The sequence below is a fragment of the Ambystoma mexicanum genome, chromosome 2p, assembly GCF_040938575.1.
Source record: "Ambystoma mexicanum isolate Mex_15411 chromosome 2p, UKY_AmexF1_1, whole genome shotgun sequence".
In the NCBI taxonomy this organism is placed as follows: domain Eukaryota; kingdom Metazoa; phylum Chordata; class Amphibia; order Caudata; family Ambystomatidae; genus Ambystoma; species Ambystoma mexicanum.
Genome location: NC_090923.1, coordinates 264,019,887 through 264,044,966, shown reverse-complemented (window position 1 = coordinate 264,044,966; position 25,080 = coordinate 264,019,887). Strand labels below are relative to the sequence as shown.

The window sequence follows — 25,080 nt, the reverse complement described above, 5'->3', positions numbered from 1 at the left end:
CAGGTCAATTCCATTGCTTCCTTTGTGGCCTACACCACTAAACTAATTAAGACCAGCAGACCGTTTCTCTCCTCAGACAATTGCCTTCACATCATCAGGGTGCTCATTGGTTCAAGGCTCGACTACTGTAACGCTCTATTTGCACACACCTCACCCCGTAACACGTAACTTTGGTACTGTAGACAGATATTGATTCTCTCTAGTTAAAAGTCCCTATTATTATATACTTTCTGTTGAAAAATCTTGAGACACGTACCAGTACTGTTCTGTTAAAACCCACTGTAGTTCTAAACATAGATAACAGTGCTTTATCATCAGAAGTCCCAATAGTACCGCAGCTAAGAAAAACTGTTGTTTAAAATCCTACTTAAGAAAGATACCTAAGATCCTTCATTAAAAGTGACCTCATTGATATGGAGACAATGGAACAGTGCTTAGTTGTGATAGATCAGGCTCCCCTTTAGGACAAAATATTCCCCACTCTGCCTATTTTTCCACCACAGGCAAGTAGGTAAGTGGATTGGACAGAGTGCCATCCATTTCACTGAATAACAGCAGCCTGAATGTTACAGGCACCAGAATTGACCAAAGGTCAGGATTTTCCCATCTAATCCGGGGGAGGCGGGATGGGGGAACATTCTGCTCAATCATACCAGTCAAAGGTTTTGCCGACTCTATTTGGGTGGAACATTCTAGTCAGGTAAACAGGACATAACACAGAGTATCATAATCAGCCCTTGTGCTTCAGAATGTAACCAACCAGAGTTTGGGGAGATCCCTTGACTGGTTTAGTGTTGTATCCCATTGTATTGGTTCTAGAGCAGATGGCACAATGTCCCTCTTGATCACGATACCTCATATAGCGCACATCAGAAATGGTAAATTGGTAATTTCAGACATGTGTTTCTTTCAGTTTCTTTCATTGCAAGCCAATACTGACGATAGTAGAATTAATGTCTTAAATAATCAACTGTTTGACAAAACACACAATAGCCTCCAACAAGGCACTTTGTCGATTAGACGTTATGCAAGAAATCACATGATTTCAATAAAATAAGATTAATTGCAGAAGTAAAAACGTCAGTAAAACAGCAATATGATCGACCTATGTTGGAAAAGAGGATCATTGCAGGAAATAGAAAAGAAACCGGTGTGGGATTTTTCAGATTAGAGTCCAGCACCAGTATTTAGTACCAAGGAAACCCCGTCAAAACCATGAAAGGCAGAGCAGATGTCTTACCTCCTACATCGATGCATTCCTGGAGGAGATCCGTGATGAGGAGCTTAGTGAGCAGGAGAGATGCAAAAGGGACTGTCCTGCGCCTATAATCACGACAGGCTTCATACATGGAAGAAATGTATCTTGAAAAATGAGATGGCACTTGTACACGCATATTTTCTGTGAAAGGGAGTTTGATAGCTTTGCATGGAGACATAGATAATATGCAACCTGACCAGTGCTGATTTATTGGAGGGACAATATAGAGATTTTGACTGGAGCACAGATGCAGCCGAATCAGGGCATCCCATATACAGGGTATCCCAAGGTCTGTGACATGCCACGGGCAAAAGGTTTAAGATTGAATTCTTAAATTCTCTTTGAGAAAAACAGTGAGCAGTAGGATGTTATGATGTAGCAGTTTTTTGGAGCTAATAGAGAAAATGACTGGCTACATGTGTCCTTTCTGAAGAAGTGTGAGATATGAAGTGGAAACACCTGACTCATTTAGATTGACATAGTCCGCTCCAGATTTACTAGAGCTCCCATAAATGTATGATTAGCAGAGATGTATAACAAAATAGTATGATTCAAATACACTTAAAATACATTCAATATTTTTTGCTTAGGGTAGCAGGGTAAAAGTAGGCTCAAAGCATGCAAGCCATGTTCAAGGCAACTGGATGTGGTAACTTTATCATCATAAATGGCCATTATTTGCACACCCCGGATTCTGGTTTGGCTTAGATGCTTAATCAAGGGAATAGTTGCAAGATGTTTTAGAAATCTGATTTGCCGGAAATGTGCACTCGGGGTCTTATTTTGGATTAGATGTGTGTTCAATTCATAACGTGTATTAGTTTTACAGCCACGGCTCAAGTTTGTGTGCATTGTTCATCACGCAGAGATTTGAAATCGTGGGGATGCACACATACATGTTTGAGTGAGATACACACCAATATAGGTTCTTTCGGTGACTCAAACACAAGTAAACATTTTTTAACAGTCTGTAACTCTTATCTTTTCCAGCCAATTTCCTGAAGGAGAGGCGGCCAAAGATGTTGCTTCCTCGTGATAGCCTATCGACAGTGGTGATCATCAAAGGATCCTCCCTGGTACTACAATGCATCGCAGAAGGATTGTAAGTCTAATTACTATTATTCTATGTAGAGCGAATGTGAACATCTCATGCAGTGTGAGGTGGAGCCATTGAAGTCATGGGATTTGCATCAGTTCTATATTATCTGGATTGTAATAGCATGGCACATGCAGCACTAGGATAAACGACTCAATAGCATATAGTGGTAGACTACGTCTATCATGTTAAGTCTGGGATGCACTGTGCTATGCTAGTCCAGTGCTTGATTGTGTTGTGAAGCCTACATGTTTTTCTTAGTGTGTTAGACCCAGACAATCTTGTAGTTTGATACAATAGCTGGATCAGGATGCCTCCTCTTGCAGCAGAGCAGGTGCTACACTATGAAATGCTTGATCACTGTTACACAGCGAGGTAGTGCATTTGTATTTATATACTGTAATATAAACAGGTTAATAATCTTCTGTAAAATGCATCTTCTGAGTGTTCTACTGAAATACCATCAGTTTCTACTATTAGGATCTATGATTGTCTGAGCCATTGCTAGATATTTTCTCTCATTTTGCAACATATTCATTTATGGTCTCCCATGGGCTTTGGAGAGTGTGAATTATTTTTCCAGCAAAGGCAGTGCATTGATTAATAAGACGCTTGCTGTATGCACATGTTATGAATTAATTATTATATCAAATAAACTGCTGGCGCCCCAGCAATCAATGTAATCTTTATATACAACACTATTGAAACAATTTGATAATGCATTTAATTAAAAAAAGAAACACATGTGATTTTATGCACAGAAGAAAATGCATACCTTTCATTCATGGAATTCTGAAATTGAACATATAAATCATTTTGAAAACATAGGCTAATATCTGTGATATAATATAAGTTGAAATATTCATTTGACGCAGCAAGAAATATGCTAGATATGCTTCTCTTGGAATGAAAGCATTCAATAAAGTGTTTAAGGGAACATTTAAATCACAGTTGCAGAGATCTTACTAAGCAAACATGTTCTTATTCATGACATTAAGTTTTTGTTTCGGGCATTTGGAATTGGCAGAAATAAGAAACAACAAAGGCATGTACATTGTTTGCTATTTTGTTCCATTAGGGCTACATCGGTAATGCACACGCATTAGTCAAGGTTCTCTAGGGCAATATAATACCTTTGGGGTTAGTGTGATGAGTTCATCTGAGACACTAATTCCACAAATATCAGTGATCACATCGACTCGAAATGAAATATAATTAATAGATAAAGGAGGCCTAATAGGTTACTTTGATGAAAGGTACCCCCAATATATATATATATGCTCTCATTGTATGTGTGATAGTAAGGGGAACGTCAAACATTCTTTGTTAGACTGCCTGTATTCAGAGCTTGCAGTAACCCCAGCATTAGTGCATGCAAACAATACCACCTTGTTATGGCGTAAAATAACTAATTAAAAAACATATCCTCTCCTTTTCATCTCTGCCTAAAAGTTGGAGATACAATGAACAAACACAGATCATTTAAACATGTTGCTCAGGAATAAAACAATCAATCCACATGCAGTATTTCCAGGAATAACACAACATACCAGTTGGTTATGAAGGCAAATACCTAATTAAAAAATCCTCTCATTACCTCCCCCAAGTTTAGTTATAAACTTAATATTCCTTGCCCAGATATTTTAAACATTTCTCTTTAGGAAAAACATATTTAGGGGGACCCTAAAGGGGACGAAAAATGAATGAATCAAAGAATGAATATTGACCCTTCTGTAAAAAAAAAATTAAGTGGCAAAGTAACAGTGATCTGCTACTGTGGCCAACCAATTTCAATCTCAACGAAGGCGGAAATGGATTAAAGCAAAATCGTAAAATAAAGCATATGGATTTTCAGAATTATGGCATGCAGAATTTTTGAAAATCTGACCGTGTTAACATCCTACTAATGTTACATACCCAATTAGATGGTTTTTGAGAGTTACCACATGCAGTGAGCTCATGAACAAATCAACATAAGTGATGAAAACATAGTGTGTCATAAGGATAGTGCAAGAATTCCTTGGGTCTTGCATTCTGGTCTTTGAGGGTGACAGTGCATCGTGACCTTAAGCTTAACACTTTATTATGTAAAGAAAAATAACTGTTATGGACTTGACAATTATACCACATGTATCTTTTGTGGATGAAGTAAAACCTCTGATCAATCAATCCTTCTATAACCAGAATTAAAGAGCCTTGGGCTAGAAGATGTTTTTGACCCCTCATCTGCTGAAAACATTTATTTTGGCACTACATTCTCAGTGCTAAAAATGTGGCATACATATTCATTTACTAATATTTGCACTTATCACTGTAACATATGTATTTACCTATAAATGGGTTAAGGATAAGTCTAGGAAAGAAAACATGTGCTGTCTGCAAAGTAGCACCATTTGAATAATAGTTACTGTCATTTCCTATCAGTGATAGAAGCCTAGTAATGTATATAAAGCTAATACACAAATATGAAAATTAGAGTGCAGATATGTGTAGAATATTGCCCCTGCAAGAGGCTAATACAAATTATAAAACACAAACAATATTTGTAGGTGAAATGTCTGTATCATATGCCATTTTATGTCGTATTTACTGCATGCAGTATTCTATTGGAATACTGTCTGCATTACATTGGGACTGATTTTGACGTGAAATACCTAACTTGTTTTACTCACATTTCTTCCATCAACATTATGCAATATATATATTTTGATATTCCTGTCATAACTGATTAAACTTTGGATTTCCAAGATTGATCATGGAAAAATGCTTGACTACTTTGCACGGTATGCATGTTTCTACAGTTAAATTTACGTTCCCATTTTTTTCTATCATGTCTTGTTATTTTCTTAAATGTTTCCTTGCAGTCTCGCTGCTGTCCTACCAATTGTAAGCAGGCTGCTGTTATTCCCGCATTTTCTATATGCGTCCAATGCTTCTAACTATTGTCAACTTTCTTAACTCGCACGTCAATTTCTTGAGGGCTCAGAACTGTGTCAGTTATCCGATTATCTTAACTCTCACAATCTTTGGTCCCTTTTCAGTCAGGGTTTAGATCTTGTTATTTTATTGACACTGTTCTTTGTATTTCTGATTTCCTTCTGCTTGTACAACATACAGGTTAGTTTTCTTTCTCTGCATCTTTTGACACGGTTGATCACCTTACTTTTGTCTTTTCTCATTCCACTCCTGGCATTTCTGGCTCTGCTCTATATTTGGTTTCTTCTTATTTGCACACTTGTTGCTTACAGGTTTACTGGAAGAGTACACTCACTTCTTCTAAAACACTTTCATGTAGTATCCCTCTGGGTGTTGTACTCTGTATTCTTCTCATTACCTTATATATTATACCACTTGCTTCACTAAACCGATCCTTTCTTTTTTTGTGTGCAGGTTTATGCTTATGACACTCAAGATCTTCGTTTCTTTTGTCTGTTTCACTGATTTTCTTAACCAGCAACTTTTTCAATGTCTGCCTACCATGGATTATTGGATTCATGTCCATGTAATGAATCAAAGCCCTCTAGAAACAGAGGCTTTAGCTTGTACATCTTCTACTTCTGGTTTGATTCCTTCAATTCGGTTTTCTCATATCCAGATTCATTTCAATGATGCTGTTCATAAAATTGGATTTATATTTTGTCGCACTCAAGGAAGAGTGCCCAGCCAATCAGGTGGCTGGAAAATTGGGCGCTAACATACAGTGTACTGCTTGCTTTTTCCCACCCACCTGGGGCCTTTCTCCATGAGGCGCCATTTTAATTGTGGGGAGGCAACAGAGAGCCTCTCCCTCCTCCCTTAACTGCTGGACCGGAGTTTGTGCTCTGGTCCGGGTGCTCCTCCCACCCACGGCCACCAAGGAAATAGAAAAGGTACTCACGTTTCCTATATCGACCGTCATCTTTTTTTCTTTTTTTTTTGTACTGGAGATTGTGCTCATACAATACGCTTTACCCTAACTCCCCTAAAAAAGTAACAAAAAACTATTTGCACCCCTGATGAACCACAGGGCATGAATAACTATCCCCCCTGTATCGAGGGTGCCTACATGGCCGGTAATAACCAACAACCCTTTCTGAAACCCTCACTTCACTCTGCTGTGGCTAGGATCGGGCTAGCAGGATATCACTGGCCATGTACACCCCTAGCCCCCAACACGGGAGTGATTGCTACATTTTGACTGCTCCTTTCAGAAACAAATCCTATCAGTTACCCAATCCTCTCATTTTTAGTTGTTCAATATTAAAAAATGTTGCCATTTAATAAAGGTTTCCGTCACCTAATCACTTATTGCAATTCTGGTACTTTATCACGTAAATTATTGTTGTTCTCAATTATTGGTTTGCTGAAGTTTGCACTTTTAACTTTTCCCTCTATTCTGACTAATGCTGTCACCATCGTTTTGAATCTGACCTATTTATCAATTCTTCTCACTGGGCTTCACTTGCCTTGTGATCCTTTTCGTTTTTGTTAATTTCAGCATAACTTTGAAGCGTTCTTCCCCTGGAATTGTGTTTTTGTAACTTCATTGTTGTATTGTAAAACAGTCTCAGGGGATTTACTGTTGGTTGTATTGCCATTATCTTTTTAGATGCATTTGTGTTTTTCAAAAATGTGTACAATGTTCATCATTGTAAAAAGTCTTGGACAAAGGCTCTTTGAACATAACACAAATTCATTTGGAAATCACAACATGCTATTCTTCTGACATAATTGATCTTTGGTCAGGGTGACTCTTTCTTCCAGTGCTGCCCGCTGTTGTTTTGTAATTGATTAAAATATAGGTTTGCTCCTAGTGTGGCCTCTGGTAGCTCATGTATGTCACTTCCCATTGCTTTCGCCCTGAGCCTTTACTGGCACCTCGATTTTGCAAGACAAGGGAGCTGCGCTTTCGAGTACCTCAACGGTTCTATATCATGAGTTCCAAAAGATTTGCATTCCTAATCTTTATTTATTTTATATGTCATTGATTTTCATAGTGCCTGCTGCAAACAGGCTACTTCGTAGAGCTCCATGAAGGGGGATGGGGAGTGGAAGAGGGCACAGGGAGAGAGCACAACAAAAAGCCTCATCAGTCACAGATCCTGGTGCATTCAAAGCAGAGTAAGCGCTACAGGAAGGGAATTTGGGCAAAGACTTACGTGCAGAAGGCACGTGCGAGTTGGTAAGAGGTCTATGACAGCACTGCCAAAACCAAAATGCCGTCAGTGCATACATACTGTCCTTGTTTTAGTCCTCAAGGGATCCAACAAGGAAAGTCAACAAAAGTCTATGGCTTTCCATATAGGAGCATTGTGTGGTAACAAAGCAGTGTTTTCCTAAACAATTTAAGACTGTTGGGAGGGATGGTATTCCACAGATAGGCACACCTGTGCTAATTAATTGAACATTTTACAGTGCACTTCTTACTCAAGAGTTTTTTCGTTGCAGATGATCGTGTGTTTTGGAGGTGAGATGCCTTTTGCGGAGAGTGTCAAGGTTTTAGAGCAAGACAGTAAAGGGTAATCGGGGTGGTTGTGTTATGGTCATGCATTTTCATGTTGAAAATGGCAGTACGTTTTCTTTTGTTGAGTTGTAAGGTATGAAGGAGATTTGCCCTCTTAATTAACAGTCAGTTTGGCCTCTGTTCTCCTTTTGAAAAAATATGTATCTGCTGAAGTATTAATACCTTAGGATAATTGTTAACCTATTTACCTTTAAGTGTTGGTATTTGGAGACTTAGAAGTGGCTTTTTATTAAAAAAAAAAACATGTGATGGTTTTTAACAAAACCTCTAACTCTATATAGGGCCTTTTGAAGGTCCATCAGTTTAAAAGAAAATGTATTTTTCCCTGACTGTACCATTCATAAATACTTTGCACATGTTGCTTAACGGCCAATGAAACTGGTGTTACTTCTCTGATGTTCTCATATCGAACATCAACTTTTGAAACGGTCCATCATAATCCGCTTCCTACATTGGGTCATCTTTGATGGCAATGAACCCACCCAGTAAAACCCATTGTTTGAGCAAATTAAATAATTATATTAATGATAGCAATAATATAAGGTGTGCATTAATTTAGGCTTTCTCCAACTTCTAAGCCGATATTCGTATCTATTCCTATTACTCAATGTTATGGTACTCAATTTGCAAACCTTGCAGGAGGAGTGCTGATTTGGCCCTTCCCGGAATCTAACCTTTAAACTATCTGCAGAGTTTCCCCTATCTTAATGATGACTGCTTAATCAATTATCTACCCACCCATCTTAAAAGAAATGGTTGCCTCCCTCCAGTTTAATCTAAATCTTATGAGTTATTTGAATGGATCTTCTCTTTTGTTGCCACTCTTTAATATGTGCATCCACCCACTGGCCTCTCTGATTTGCCTCTTTCAACTGTGCTCACTGTTTAGCTACACAAATGAACATAATTACATAAAATGGTGTTTTAGGATTGATGACATTAGGTTGAGCGATGGCCTCTGTTTGTTCAGTCAGCATATGCAAGCCATTTTCTGAAACCAAATGCAACATAAACTGAACCCGACATTTTTTTGATAAAGCTTTTCCATGAATATACATTGTATGACTTTCTGGAAAAGACCAAGCACTCTTCCCATAGAGCCAGTGAAAAATGTAGCATTCGTTGCCTCAGTCATACAATGTTCACATTAGCCACACAAATCAACATGGTGTGAATACTGTGTGTCTACTCTTGGTATCTGCTACTAAAGCACAGTGCCTTTGGTGATTCTTTCTGCCAGAATGAATTATAGGCAGAGAATGCATCTTACCCCAACCAGCACTAACAACACATTCTAAATGAATTGACAAACCTGTTTTCAGAAACCAAATGTTGCCAATACATGTCACTGTGAGAGACTCTTATGAGGGCGGGATAGTCAGCCGTTTTTAGTAATACAATGATATGGGTAGTTTAGGTTCTGGAAGTGAGATCTGCTAACCAGATCCCACTTTCATAATACTACATGCCAAACAAACAAGCATAATATGCACATTAGCATTGCTTTGGGCATCTCTTGTCATCTCCATCAACTGCCCTGCAGAGGAAGCAGGGGTGGTGCAAAGGTTGCATATGTATTTCTGAACACACCAGCTGAAACACAAAACATTCCAACACATCAAGGTGGCCGTTTAACTGTTCAGAATATCACAATGATGTACCCTTGCAGCCTTTTGGCAGTTTAATATCTAAGCATAAACCATATCTGATTTTATCATGGAAGCTAATGAGAATTCTCAATTATACAGTGATAAGCATTTCAAGTCATTGGCCCTCATTAGGACCCTGGCGTTAAGGGATTAACAGCGCCGTAAAAGGTGTCAGCGCCGTTAATCCCTTAACGCCTTACTACAAGGTCCCTTTGCGGCTCCCAACCCTAACGGCTTGCCTGGACCAGTCGTTAAAGTAGGGACCCGCAAAGGGACCTTGATGGCAATTACGGTACCCCAATTTGCGGTACCGTAATTGCCGCCTTCCCCATTCCCATTGAGCCCTATGGGGCAAAAATGGGAATGGGGAAGGGCCATGGAGAAAGGGGGAATTACCGCCCTGCCAACCTTGGAATGGGGTGGTAATTCCCCCTTTCTCCATGGGGGACTCCTACATGGACCATGGTGCTAATAGCACCATGGTTTAGCGCCAGAGTCCTAATGAGGGCCATTGTGTGTACCCAAGACAACCATCTTGCGTCTACCATAGAAACCCTTCTGTTTCATCCCTCTGAAAAGAGTTTTCACGTTCCTCCTGTGACCAGACAGGAACACTACTGGGCTGGTACTCTGAGAATCAATGTTTCAGAGACTGTCCTGGCATTACAATGGCCACCTCACACCAAGAAGATAGAAAGAGGAAGTGGCACAATAGGTGTGGCACAGAGAAGAGGTACACCCCAAAGATTGTCTCAATAGCTTAAATTTAGCTGGTGCACCCATTCTTCCTCTCATCACTCCACACAGACAAGGCACTCTGGGTTTGACATCAGCAGGTGAAGGGCAATTGTTGCTGGCTCTGAACCAATCCACTATAGCATTTTGCCTCTATAAAGGGGGACTCTTCCCCTTAATTGATTCACCTTTGTAACACTTTCAAAGAAGGATTCACTGGACCTTGCTTTTAATACAGCCTCCTACAAAGTCGTCTGCCAGAGTGGTGATGACAGAAGTGCCAAGGAAGAAGGAGATTCTTCTTCTTAACCTTCTTAAGGACCTATTTGGGATGCTAGCTGTCTGGACAAGGCATTCTGCAACTGAAACTCTGGTACTCAGCACTGTGCTCACTTGAGGTCACTGAACTATGCACATACTCTATATACTCCTTCCTGGATTGGAGGCACAGAAGAAAGGACACCCCTTGCACTTGATACCCTGGACTGGGTCTCCCGGAAACCACAGAACCAAGGTAGTTAACGCTGCCTCTCTCTGCATCTCCAAACTGCCTTCATGCAGGTTTAGCCATCTACACCCCATCCAAGCTACTGCAAGGGAACAGCCAGAGTAATCTCCAACCTTTACACTGGACAAGTGCTGCTTCTCTAGTGTTGCTTGATGCCTAGTCTGACCGCTGTCTCCACATCTCAGACCTACTGAGTCGTCTAGTTTCCCCAATTTGGCACCACATGTCTGGATACCAGCTTCTTCGAGATTCTATATTTTTGCAGTGATATGATGTCTTGATGTACAAGTAGAGCCCACTCTCTGCCAAAGACAAATCTCCACTTATTAGCACCCAAAGCTGTTAAGACTGCCAGCACTGCAAAACTGCCACCACCTTCAATTATAATCACCTTTGGCCCATAAGCCATTGCCACTGCAGAATGGCACTGCACTGTTGGAGCTCCTCATCGCCACTCCCTCTCTCAAGCCTGCCACATTGCCAAAAGTGGCCAGACTCCTGCTTCAATACTGAATATCCTGGCTCAACACTGCTGAGCCACAAGACAAGAACTTGTGGTATTAAAAGATAGCACAACCCCCTGATATGCCATGAAGGGCCTGAGTGACTTTAAGCTCCTTCCTCCATCTTTTGAAAGCCGTATCCAATAACTTCAGCACTTTGCTTCTGTGGTCTTTGCCTGAGCACCCCTTTCTCGAAATCCAGAGTGGCTTCTTTATTTAAAGTCTGTTTTATCTGTTCTTTCCCTTGCATGAGTCGGCCAGTAGTGTTTTTTTCTGCACTTTTTAGTTGATTTCAATGTCCTACTTTTAAAGAAAATGAGTTGGACATTATTTTATTTTGTTCTCACTGCACTTTAATGCCTGTTTCATTTTTGTGACTGGGATCACTACTGCTTTAGTGTTGCGTGGGGCTGAAAAGGTGCATTAGTCACAAATAATTACTTTAATCCTGCACCAGAGTTTTCATTGTTGTAACAGTCCCCTAATAATAATAATAATAATTTAGTATGTATATAGCGCTACAAACCCTCAGGTATCTGAGCGCTACTTATTATTACCCACAGTGTGTGGTGCTCATTTATTGACCTCGGAAGGATGAAAGGCTGAGTTTGGCCCTGTTGGGATTAGAACCTTTGTTAGCAGGCTGTACACAGCTGTGAAAGTGAGTGCTCTACTCGCTGTGCTATCAGACCGGTTCTACTGCAAAACTACTCACTTCCTGTCCCCTAAGCATATACAATTCAAAACTCATTGTAGGACTCTATGATCTGTTGGCTACTGCTCCAGTTTTCCAGTTGCATTATTTCTCTATTTACAAATATCTAAAAATGATGGAACAACTTTGTGGTTGCTACGAATAAAGTGTAAAATAAATTATTTAAATCTGGCCACTGAAAAAAAACATCCCTTCTTCAAATGGGTCAATACCTCACACTTTCCCCATCATAATGTCCGCAGCAGTTCATTCTTTTATGTGATTTTCCCATTTCCAAGACGCTGCATTGTAAGCGCATCTTACACTTTCTCTGCCTATACACAACACTCAGGAGTGTTGGTTATATTAGGACAAACCACAGATCAGCAATCATTTACTAAATCTCAAAACTCACGAAGGAATCTAATTCAGACACAACCCACTGCGAGACCAGTTGTCATACTTAAACCAATTGTGAGATCTTTTATTGAAACAATGTACACACACTGGCCCAGACTAGCTTTCCAAAACAGACTCTTTGTCATAGACAGAAGCACCATCAAATCTAATTCCACAAAAACATTTGAATGAACTGTCACATCTATCTAATGCACCTTTTACTTTTATGAACTATCTGACCATATTTGAGACTCAGGTGTAGTGAGGGAATACCATCAGTGAGGATGGGAAGTATGGAACATTGATTTTTAAAACAAAAATGAGACGGGTAGTTCTCCTTCCAGAAAGGAAGCCCTGATAATGTGGCTCCCTGACTCATTTGATTGAGTTCCATGCTGAAAATAGTACACCCATTTACCTTGTTGGGACTGTCTCCTGGCATTCCCCAGTGACTGAATTGCCATGGTAGCGGGGCACGGCAAAAGTAATCATGGCAAATATTTAGACCATAACTTGCCACCAGGCTGCTAGGGTACAGAATTATAGGAATTTGACCCAGAGGGGCATATGGTAAAAAAACTGCTCTGGCTGTTGGAACTTTGTGTTTCAGCAGCTGTGTGCAAGAATGACCGAACCCTGTTAAGTGCCCTGTTTAATCCTTCGAGGCTTGGAAGGGCAAAAGAAATGGGTCAATTTGCCCTTGAGACCTATACTGAGTCTCCTAGCAAACACAGAGCCTAGGAACGACCACTGCCCATCCCTGTGTCTCCAAACTTTCTCAATACTGGCTTGGCAGCTTCAATGTCATCCAAGATGCTACAATAAACCACCAGAGTGTTCTCGAATGTCGATACTTAAGACTCCCACATTTCCCCCAACTCCAGTGCTGAAGTTCCACGTTACCCTCATTTGTGATCTGCAGAGTCTGCCAACATCCCCATTTTAACACTTCCTGCATACATACCAGCTTTTTTAAGCTCCAAGTTACGGCCACTGCACAATCTCAACACCGCCTTGAGCCATCCAAGCCTGATCACCACCAAATACATGTCTGTGTTTCTTCACACGTGATGCCACTGAGTCTTCCAGCATCACAGACCTGACATCACCTGCTGCCTCAGTGTCTTTGACCAATAAGTCATTGCTGTACAGTGCCACATACTGGAATCCGTCACTCAGACTCTCTGCCTTGTCCCCAGTCTGGTACCGAAAGCACTCAGACACCCTGTTCAATGATGAAATCCTGGCTCAATGCTGTTGAGCTCCAAAGGCAAGATCCACTGTTGTAGGATAGGACTGCGCAGCCCTGCGGTGCAGTTAGACCAAACGGAAGCTATAGTAATGAAGTGCTTTCCCATCCTAATTGTCCCTAGTACTGTTTCCAAGAAATTAAATGAGGAATAAGGTTCTGTTCAGAATAAGCCTCACACCAAAAGAAAAGCTTGTCTGACTTTGCATATGTTGTACAGACCTTTTACTGTTAGGGTGAGTATGGTGACAAATGAATACCAAGCCCAATGTGCATTGTGTGCTCAAAATAGTTGCATGCTTACATCATTATGACAAACATATGTGTTAAATAAAAATATCTATGTCCATTTTTATGTTCCCAAAATTGATTTTATGAAAAGCAGCCAGGAACTATTGTGCCAATCATTCCCATATTCTTTCCCATTTTATTTATTCATTTATTGAGCATGTGCACGTCGCATAAACAGCCAAAAGTGTTTCCAGGAACCAAAGGACTAAGGGGGGAGGGAAGAAAGGGGGATAAACAACAACACACGGTCCTACTTGTGACATTCGGATCGTGTAAGTGCAGCAAATAGTAAGTGCAGGGGGGCAGGTCAAGATGAGGGGGAAGGTAAGGGGAGGGGGAAAGTGGGATGTGGTAGGAAGGGTCCTGGGGGCTCAGTAAGTGCTAAGTGGAGCTCAAAGGCCAAGTGTACTGGGGGACGGGTAAGGATCAGCAAGTGCGAGGAGGTGTGGAGTAGGCTTGGTAGTCTAGTCAAGGGAGATGCCCAAAGGCAAGTGCTTGTAGGGGTTGCTGGGGCAGACGGGTTGGGGGGGACACTAGCCCCTGTATGACTGAGAATGTACCAGGCAGCCAGCCACAGTGGCAGGAGGGAGTTAGCAGGGAAGGGGGAAAGGGAAGGAGGAGGAGAAAAGAAAAATCCTGAGAAGCTTACAGAAAAGGAAAGTCTTGATAGCGGTGTGGAGGTCATTCCAGAGGGGGGCTCCTGCCGAAGAAAGGGATCTACCCACCATTCTCTGCTTGGGGAAGCATCTGACCTGCAGAGAGTTCGAGCAAGAGGGCAGAACGACTCTAGCAGGGAGGTATTTAGGAAGAGACAGTTGGATATAACATGGTGCCAGGCTCCAGAAAGCCTTGTGGATGATGCAGAGGGTCTTGCATTTGATCCATGCAGCCACTGGGAGCCAGTAGAGAGATTTTAGGGCTGGAGAGATGTGGTCCCTGGGCATGAGGCCAAAGATAAGTCTTGCAGTCCTATTCTGGATTAGTTGAAGAGGGCAGAGGGAGGAACGAGGGAGATTGATTAACAGAGTGAGGGAGATGTACTCACTTGTTGAATTGTTGATATACTGAGTGAAATAATATTGTATTCATAAAAAGTGGCGCATTTACACACTGAGCCAGAGAAATTTATTTAAAATATGCAGACTGGGTGCATATTACACGACCCAAGACCATGCTGAGTGAGCACAAATAGATTTTTGCAGTGTCTCATGATTTTTCTTCTTCTTCTTCTTCTTCTTCTTCTTCTTCTTCATGCACCTAGCTTCGGGAAGCAACAGAGCGCTTTACAAGCCATAGGGCAAAGATCACTGGGAGGGAAGCATATTGCAGGGGATCAATACAAGGGAGCGGGCAGCTAAAAACGCTGTTGGTGTGTGGTTAATTTGGCGCCAAGGGATCTACAAGTAACCAGGTGGGAAGAACTGGGGGCAGATTGCCAAGGTTCAGGTTACATGGGTAGTGGAGCGTATGTGGATCTTTGAATTAGGAAGAAGCCATTCATTGATTTCCGCTCCATTCCAAAATCTAAAAGCAAACGTGGCACTGTAACGCTCACCTGATTCCCGTAGAGGCGCCGGTCTTGACTGGGCGTATACCGTATCTTCAAAGGTGATGTGTAACACACGGCTGGCTCTTTGGGCTGGACCTCTGTGCACTGTATGTCTGACTTGAAGGGTAAGATGTCTGCAGATAGAAAATATGGGATTAAGGAACTGGGTTATTGAATGTCTCTCTCTTCTTCCCTTTCTCTTCTCCTGTAGAACCCCAAAGGTTAACGCTCTCACCTTAGGTAAGTGAACGCCGTGCTCTCCATCTGCCTCGGGGCAGGGTGCTGTAACCAGTTTCTTCACTGGATAAGGGGAGCAGGCCTCTTGACTTCAGAGGACTGCTGTCCGTCGTTTACTGCACGAACGGTAAGTTTCGAGTAATTCTAATGTCTTTAAAGTCTTTAGTAATGATGTTTCTTGTTTTGCAGGGTTCCGGCGATGGCGGATGACGGGCTGAAGTGAGTTGAAGATGGAGCCCGTGTGATGAATAGAAGCGCCTGGAAGCACGTAAGTAAGCGCTTGTTGCCTGCTTCACGATGCGCTCTAACTGTCTTTTTATTTTGCAGGTACAAGTTCGGAGCTTCTGCAGGGTGCCGGAATACCCACTGGGTTAGATGTGGAAAGGAGTAATGGCACGTGAGTATTAAAGTTCCCCAATGTCTTTAAACGCACCTTGTTTTGTCTTTCAGATGCGGGATGCAGCGCCGAAGGCCTCCGGAGCGTGCGAAGAGTTGGTAAGCTTTTGTCTTTCAGATGCCGGAATGCAGTGTGAAGACCTCCGGAGCGCACAAATAGTAGGTAAGCCTTTGTCTTTCAGATGCCGGAATGCAGCGCGAGGCGTTGGTGACAGCCGATGGACCAGGTAAGTGAAGAGCTGTCACTGAAGACCGTAATGCTAACCTGTTCTTTCTTGTCTTTATAGGTGTTGCTGAAGACTGGATTCAGGATGGTAAGCCTTTTTCCTTAGGCCCAGGATCAGATGCAGAAGACACGATGAGCGTTCTGCTGCAGAGGATGCAGAATAACGCAAAGCAAGATTCATCCATCGGGTGTGGTTTAAATAGCCTCCTGTAGTGCTTAGGTGTCTCCTTCCACAGCCACGCCTAGGTAAGAAAAGAGTTCCTGCTTTCCAGAAGAGTTCCAGTGTTCTGAATCTAGGGAGTGGCTCCTGCCCCACCCAACAGGAAAAGTAGTTCCAAACAGAAGAGGATCAGAGGCTCAACTGGCAGGCAAGTAAGCAGCATGGTCTGCTGCAGGTAAGTCCACCCAAGCATTATGAGCCCGGCGCTTCCAGCGCTGGGACTGGGCATATTTATGAGCCTGGTGCCACTGGCGCCAGGACTGGGTCCAAAAGGTCCCAATTGGGACTGGTTGGCACTCGGAACCTGGGTTATGGATCTGCTTCCAAGGGAGTTGGGAAAACCCTGACCTTTTGGAAGCAGAGATCATGACAGGCACATCTCGTTTTGATGGGAGGAAGATCTAGAGTTTTGGGCATAGACAGAGAAGACCTGTTTTCTGGTTCTTTTCTTCCTACACCAGCAGAGTTAAATTTTACACATGTTCTTGCTTCTGATTTAATGTATGAGTGATGCTTGCGTGTGGCTGTGTGTGTTTGTGGGGGGATGTGTGGGGGCACACAAAGGGGGTGGCAACAGGGGGCTGCATTATGAAGGTTATTGATATGACAATGCAAGCATATGTTGTTTGTGCAACATCATAAAATGTGCTATATTGAGAATTTAGGAATAGAGTGTAGCTGCTTTTTAATTAACATTACAGGGACCTTACAAGCCTAGATTTTGTATGCAGCATCATAAAATGTATTTACAGTGACCATTCTGGCATAGGTTGTAGCCACAAAATCAAAGTGATTTATGCTTGGAATGCTGGCATTTATTATGGGCATAGCTTCATGAAATGATTTACATATGGCAATGCTGTGTTATATCATGGGCACAGCTGTATACAAATTACTTACAATGGCAATGCTGGCATATGTTGAGAACTCGGGCACCATCAAAATGTTGGAAAATGCTCCATTGTACTGTTGCTGACATGGAATCTACTCAGCAGGGCTTGCAGGGAGGAGGGTTCTCATTTTGGGTTATAGCACAGGCCAAAAATGGGAATTTGAAGGGCCATTTTCCACTGATCTTCCCTGAAAAGACCCTACTGACTTTAAACCCCTCTTCTCTTCCTTTTTAAAGACATTGGACCTCATTATGAGACCAGCGGTAGGGGATGGGCCGATATCATTTTCTTTCCGGAGCCTGGGAATGGGCAATTACCGGGTCATTACGGCCCAGCTGTACCCAGTAATTGCCCATTCCTGGGCACCGGAAAAAAAAATACTCTCCATTCCCATTCAAGCCCCATAGGGCTCAATGGGAATGCAGAGGCCGGCAACATTCAGGAATGGTGACTGTGCATCCAACATGGTCTGCTCGCGGGTGCCAGTCCGCCTGCCAGGACTGACCTGATGGGTGAAAAGGCACACGCGAGCAGAACTCGTAGTTTGCCAGTCCGATAAGAACAGAACCGGCAAGCTTACCGGTACCGTTGTTACTGGACCGGCAAACTTACAATGAGTCCAATTGTCATGAAACTTGACATTTCCGTTATGAAATTTTTGCCTGACCACACTACCTGTAAACACAGAGAGCTCCTTTATTTTAAAGGCTATTTTATCTGTGTTTTCACTTGCAAGGGCAAGCGAATAGTGTTTTTGTTAGGTGTGTGCATTTTTCTCAGTTTATTTTAAGATCATGTGTGTATAGAAACTTTGTTAGACATTAATTTATTTTGTAATGACCCTATTATTTTTAGTTGTATTGCATCTTTCCAGCTGACACCCCACTTTTACAATCAATTATAGCTTGTCTTCACTGATGAGGATACAAGTTATCCTTTCCTCCAATCCCATGGCTTCCAACCGTGTGCCCACAGGTAATAATGTACTACAAATTAACACGGCTTTAGGTGTAGGCGGTGACGTGGCAGTCACCTTTAAAAATATCATTTTGCTCACATATTTGCCCTCATTAAGAGTTTGCCGGTAATGCACCTGTACTACCGGTAGTTTACAGGAAAACTCACCTAACCTTTTCCAACGCCCAATATTCTGGTGTTAGCAGGATATTACGATCGCCGGAAGTGAGAACCCTTGGGACTCCATGGGATCAGAACTACTGAATCACCTGCACAGTTGTTCATGGTGCCAGTGATGCAGTCATTTCTCTGCCGGTAGGGGCCTGAACTCCCGGCAGATCAGGCCTGCCGGTAGTTCACTGCCCCTACAGGCAGACTCGGAGTGAGCTGGCCCAGTAAAAATGCCAGAGCCTGTAGTATCGGCACTTTTCCTGGCATTTTAACCAAACTGGATCAACCGTAATGTGGGCCATTCTCTGATGTAGCATCCCTATGGGTGGTGGGATTAAGGAGGTATTTTTTCTACAGCCCACTAACCTAATTATTTGCCCATCTAATGTACAGTGCATTCTTAGTAATCCCAGGAGGTGTGTGTTGTTGAATTGATAAACCTACAGACCTTTACAAAGCTTTGGAATCACTGGGCTTTATTCAACATATTCCAGGACCCACACATGTAAAGGAACACACATTAGATGCCATGTACACTACCAATCACAATGTGACACCTATTGATCTTTCTAATATTCACTTCTAGACACTCACATGAAAAGCACAGTCTAAAGCTAAATAGGTCACATATCCTAACTATTGTAAACCTCTATTATCCTTGGATCAAGAATTTCCCCATTAGAGAAAAAAAAACACTACCCTTATGGAGAAAGAAGAAGAGGCTTCTTGTAATGCAATGGTTTCTCCATCATGTTTAATAACATTCAATTGGAAGAAGCATCCATTGGGGTGACCACAGTAAACCAGACACAATCAGCATGCTTGTTCAACTGTTCTCATAAATTTGTGAAACTGATAAAATTTAGAGCTGACCTTGGATGGCAGAAAAATATTTTTTTACAGTCATCTGCTAACAGCAACATGTTGGATACAGCCACTCAGCAAACAGAGCTACACTATTATGTTTGCTTTATTGACTTATAAGACATAGGGCCTCATTTTGAATCTGGCGATAGCCGTGCCTGTAATACAGGCACGGCTGCCACCAGAGTCATTTTTTTTCTGGCGTCCTGGAATGGGAAATTACTGGGGTATTACAACCCTGGCGGACCCGGAAATTGCCCCTTCCAGGGTGCCAGAAAAAATTCTTCCCAATTCCCATTGAGCCTCAAAGGGGATCCCATCTGTGACCTCATGAGGAGACTGATACACATTGTTTATCCTCTCATGCATTGCTTTTTTTCTGCTAGACCCACACAGTTGTCACCCGCAATGCTTGCATTAGGTATCTATTAATTCTCTCCACTGCACCATTAGTTTGAGAGTTATAGAGCACAGTCCTGTTGTGCTTAATACCTTGCATCTCTGTTCCACTGTTCCACCTCCACACATACACACACTCACTCATACTAGTATCTGTCTGTACACTGTTTGCCAACACTTCCCTTCAAAACACTTCATCCACACATGTTATCACCATACTAGCACCTTTTCCCTTTCGCAAATTCCACTTTCACTCATCAGGAATATAGATCCACTAGAATAAACAGAAAATGCTCCCTAAAAATCACATATCCACCAGGCCTAGTATATCTACAGCAACCTTTTCCCACACTCTCCATGGAGCATAAAATAAAACCATGGGCTGTTCTTGGGCAATATGCCACTTTTCTGAGTTTTCAACCGTACACACTCTTGAAGCATCCTCTCCGCCCTCCTAGAATACACTTTGAGAATGCTCTTCGTCATTCCCGCATGACCCACATGAGCAATATTGATCAGCCTCCATCCCAGCCCCCTCGGGAACCTAAGAGCTCTGTACAATATACAATGCTCTATACTCGACTCATTGTGGACTTCTCAAAAACGTCTTTCATCATATGTCAACAATGCTTTCTTTGGCCATTCTTTCTCGTCATAGCCCATCACTCTTTCTATCGTATTATCATTCTTGCATTCTCACATTTTCTAATTCATACCTATAACGCCATGGAGCATACCATACACCTGCTCATTCAATACTTCCTGCTCCTCGCAGCCTTCTCTTTCCAAATGAACTCTTGTCAAGTGATATGCAAAGCCATTCACTCTCCCTGCAGCCACTTTTACCTCAAAAGTGTAGCCCTGTAGACTTATAACCCCACCCATCAAATTTCCTGGACACTTTATCAGTTTCTTTACCCTCAAAGTCTGCCTTCTGCATTTTATGATCTGCCCTTAATAGAAATGTCACTTCCACACAAATGATTAAAACGTTTCCACTCCCATACACATCCAAGCATCTCTTTCTCAATGACCTAATACTTCTTCACTTTTTCCTTGAACACCCAAGATGCATGCATGATCACTGAATTATTTACATCTTCCCTTCATTGGGACAGATCTGCCCCCAACCCGGTCTCTCTCAACTCTTGTGTTAAAATTGTCTTTCTGCTAATGTCGAATTGCCCAAGGTCATCATCAAATCAAACTGTGTCTTAAACCTCTCAAACTCCAAGAAGCACTCACAGTTCCACACAGACCCCCCCACCTTCCTTCAACACAGCTCTCAGACACTTCACTTTTAGAAAAAGTTAATTAACAATTTCTTATAAAACTCCACTAAGCCCAGAAATGATCTGAGCTCCCCTCTGGACATTTGTTGCCTCAATCCACAAAAACTCAAAATTGTTTAACACCCTTCCTACACATACCATAACCCAGGTATTTCACTCCTAAAAGTATATTTCCCTGCTTCAGGGTTATCCTTCACTCTCTCAAGATCTGTAAGATTGTTTCCAGAACCACATCATGCTTGCCCATATGTCTCCCACATACTGTCATATTGAAAGCAATGTACATTGCTGATTCAACTTGATAATTTCTACATCTCCTTTTGAAAGTGTGGTGCTGTTCAAAGAGTATTTGCTTGTATTTGAAAACGTCTTCAAGGTAGAAAACTGATGTCAGTGGTTGAAATTCTGGGTGGAGGCCTACCTAATGGTAGGCTAACACCAAATCTAATTAGGGGAAAACACTGTAATCCCCAATTCTACTCATCTCTCCCATATTAGGCAGTGTGCTACGTTCCACTAAGATATGTTTGATTAATTGCCATAGATCCACACACATCATCATATCCCCATTTCCTTTTATGAGCTGTAACCAGTAGAGATTCCCACTCCCGTGTCCCTGCTCTTTCAATAACACCCTTTGCACATGTATTGCTTCCCATTTTACCACATCGGTCATCCCCACAGATATCTCATTCAGCTTTTACACCACAGGCTATGCTCCATCTTTCAGAATGATTTTGTACACAAACCCTTGCAGCTTCCGTATCTCCTCGATACATATAATAGTATAATTCCTAACCTCTTTCATCCCTTAATATACTCTCCCTATGAGCAGTGTGTGCTCTTGTGTATTAGGATCAAGTGAAACGTCCAGAATCGTTTGCTCCATCCAGCTTAGTAAAGCTGGCCATTTTACTGTCACATAAAGGGTTCCAGTATCTTCCCAACACTTCAACCCTAGTGTCACATGAACATATTCTAACAATAAAATCCATATTGTTTTCACCTGCACTGCAATCATGTGGTATTAGATACATAACCTTTCCCCCAGCACCACTTGCCAAAACTCTGCATGATTTTGATTACACCTTTGCACCCCAAATCAGCCATCATCTGCACCCCTTTTCCTCTTGATAAGTACTTTGGTGTTAGGACTCTCGTCATTGCTCTCTGCCTGTCCCACTACATCATCTCCAACATTCTCACTGTCATCTGAATACACTTCTACACCCACATTATCACACACCACACTACACTCTTCTGCATTCCACTCAATATTTTGCAACAGATTACAAAAAGCCCCCATCCCAACCGTTATATTTTATTGCACATGACTTTCCTCCCAGGGAAACTGCTAGCTCAAACTAGGTGCTTTTTGATATTTTTTTGAATTAGTAAAAAAGACGTATGCCAACGTGTTTACGCCAGTGCAGACTCATATGCAGTACTCAAAATGTTATTATACAAAGATGAGACAAGTTCATTTGGTGGTGACGAAAGATCCCAACAACTAGTGTAAGAACTATTACACAATGTGACGGGTGAAAGAGAGATAAAATGACGTTTCCAACACATCTTTAAGTTATCCTCATTATGACCAGCTGGCGGCAGTTCTGAGGGTTAATTACTAATCTCATGGGCAAACTTAATTAAGAAATGATCAAACCATGAGACCGGACAGGATCATCATAATATTTTTTTTTATTTATATAGTGCTGTGCATAGCACATTTTACATACAATTATCTCCCAAAGAAAGGTGGTACTCACATATTGCCTTCAGAAAGATGCAAGGCACACAGGTTGCAACATTTATCACGCTACCACATTACTATCTTCTTGGCAATAGCATAGGTAACTCCAAATGGGCATTGAGGTCTAAAATGAATGTGAAATATGGCCAGTTGTGTGAGTGTCGTCTTTAGAGTGTTGCTTAAAACCCAACCCTTATGATAAAGATATAAAACCTTACAAAACCAAACAATCTTTTCAATCCAGATGCAAATTGCAAAGAAGAATATGTCTTGCAACACACAGTTGTAATTCTTTACACATGCCTCGAAATTCTACCAGAAATGGGTCATTGTGCTTAGGTGGACTAACCAACAGGTTGTAAGAATCTGAAACACTATTTTAACATATTTTATGTGTCATTGTATTGGTAAATAAGGTCAAGAGACCCCTAAAGGTGGTATGTGAGATACATGTTCTCTTATTGTATGAATCAATTAGCCAGACATGCTCTCAAACCAAGACACACTCAAACAGCTATTATGAATCAATAGCTGAATAGCTGAACACAGTCTGAATCGTTTTTCTGGCCCAGCTGGGCCCTGCCTCACCACTTTCCTGAAGTTGATCATATATAAAATGTAGACAAAGTGTCAGTCACAAAATCATGGAAGATACAGACAGATTGCCAAACCCATTAGATGATCTACACTGATTCTTCCATTCATAACACATTATCGCTATCACAGACATATCTTAAGACAGGTTCAGAATGGCGAACATTTATACACCTACAGCCTGACAAGAATTAGGTAAGCCATTTTCCAAGCAAGTCCCACTGTAGGCCTCTGATCCACTACAATTTCATAACCAATACACCTCAAGAATAAACTTCAACATTGGTCCCTTAACTACAAACCTTTATTCATCGGCAATCTTACTAACAGGATTCCTTCAAATTTAAGGTGGATTGAAATAACTTGGAAGCAAATCTGGAAACTCAACTACTGGCAGAAAAGGAATCTGTCCTTCCTAAACACTGCAATACAAATCTTGACTGATATACCAGTAGCCATTCTTGCCACACCTATCTTCCGATACGACAATAGAAATGTAAAGTAATCTTATTACAATTCCTAAATGTTTGTCTGTGAGGCTGCCTTCAATCGTGTTCCCCTGTGAAACTACCTACCACTATCCTCTACCTTCATTTGCTCTATTTCTATTCATCTCTATCCTCTAGTATAATGTAATTGAAAAGACACATCAAATCTCTCAAGAGATGTCACTCACTTGTTTTGATATGTACAATAATCTGAGTCTGTTGTGTTATTGAAATCCAATGAATGTTTAAGTATAATGAAGGAACCAAAAACACTGCCTCTCCAAGAACCAATGTGCCCATTATCAGCCTAACCTATGTGCCCTCACTGTTGATCATCAGTAGAGCCTTTGTATGAGAAATGTGGTGAAACATGTTCTCTATCTTTTCTAGGCCAACACCAAAGTTGCACTGGTTGAAAGTTGGAGGAGATTTGCCCTGGGACAGAGCAGCAATTGAGAACCATGGGAAGATCCTCAAGATAACCGAAGTGTCAGAAGATGACCAGGGAACCTACCACTGCACTGCTAGCAACTACCTCGCAACAGCACAGCATGAATTCCATGTTAGTGTTGAGGGTGAGTTAATGCATGTCAAGGTATTGTTTGACAGGGTGATTTGCATAAAAATAATTTGGGCCTGGTGTTGAAAGGCCATAGGGCACGCGGGAAGGACCCATATACAAACAAGGCCAATGCCGATCTTGACATTAGGACAAGTAGTATCCCTGGAACAAGTGAGCCACAGGAGAATTTAGTAATAATGACCAAGGAACAGTTAAAAGGAGAAATTGGATGGGTTTGCGGTGGGGAGGAGGGGGGAGACGAGGGGAGGTTGTGTTGTTTGATAAAAGTGCTAATAAAAACTTACATTAAAAAAGTAAACATTTGGACAACTTGTTTTTCTAGCTATGCAAGCCTGCACATATAGATATGTCCAAATGGGGATTCACCCTCATTTTCAGTGCATGTTGGTGGTTTGAGTTAGGCCAAACCTTTTAGAGATGCAACTAACAGCTTCAGGTTAAACTTAAGACAATACATGCTGATGAAATGTTGTTGTAAACATTAGGTGGAAGAGGTCGGACCTTTTCCTGCCAGCACATGTTGAAAGCAAACAAAATACAAAGTTAATTGAATAGGTCAGAATTTCACAACCT

The 25,080-nt window shown here is 41.6% G+C and overlaps 1 protein-coding gene across 5 annotated transcripts in view; it reads left to right on the top strand.

Moving 5' to 3' along the window:
- The window catches only part of CHL1 (cell adhesion molecule L1 like), a 780,691-nt gene that overhangs the window by 419,806 nt on the left and 335,805 nt on the right, over positions 1 to 25,080 (top strand). For all 5 annotated transcript variants that reach the window (XM_069643529.1, XM_069643531.1, XM_069643532.1 and 2 more), the window contains 2 exons: positions 2,249 to 2,360; positions 24,315 to 24,499. In XM_069643529.1, the coding sequence (XP_069499630.1) occupies positions 2,249 to 2,360; positions 24,315 to 24,499 (297 nt within the window). The remainder of the gene's footprint in view (positions 1 to 2,248; positions 2,361 to 24,314; positions 24,500 to 25,080) is intronic.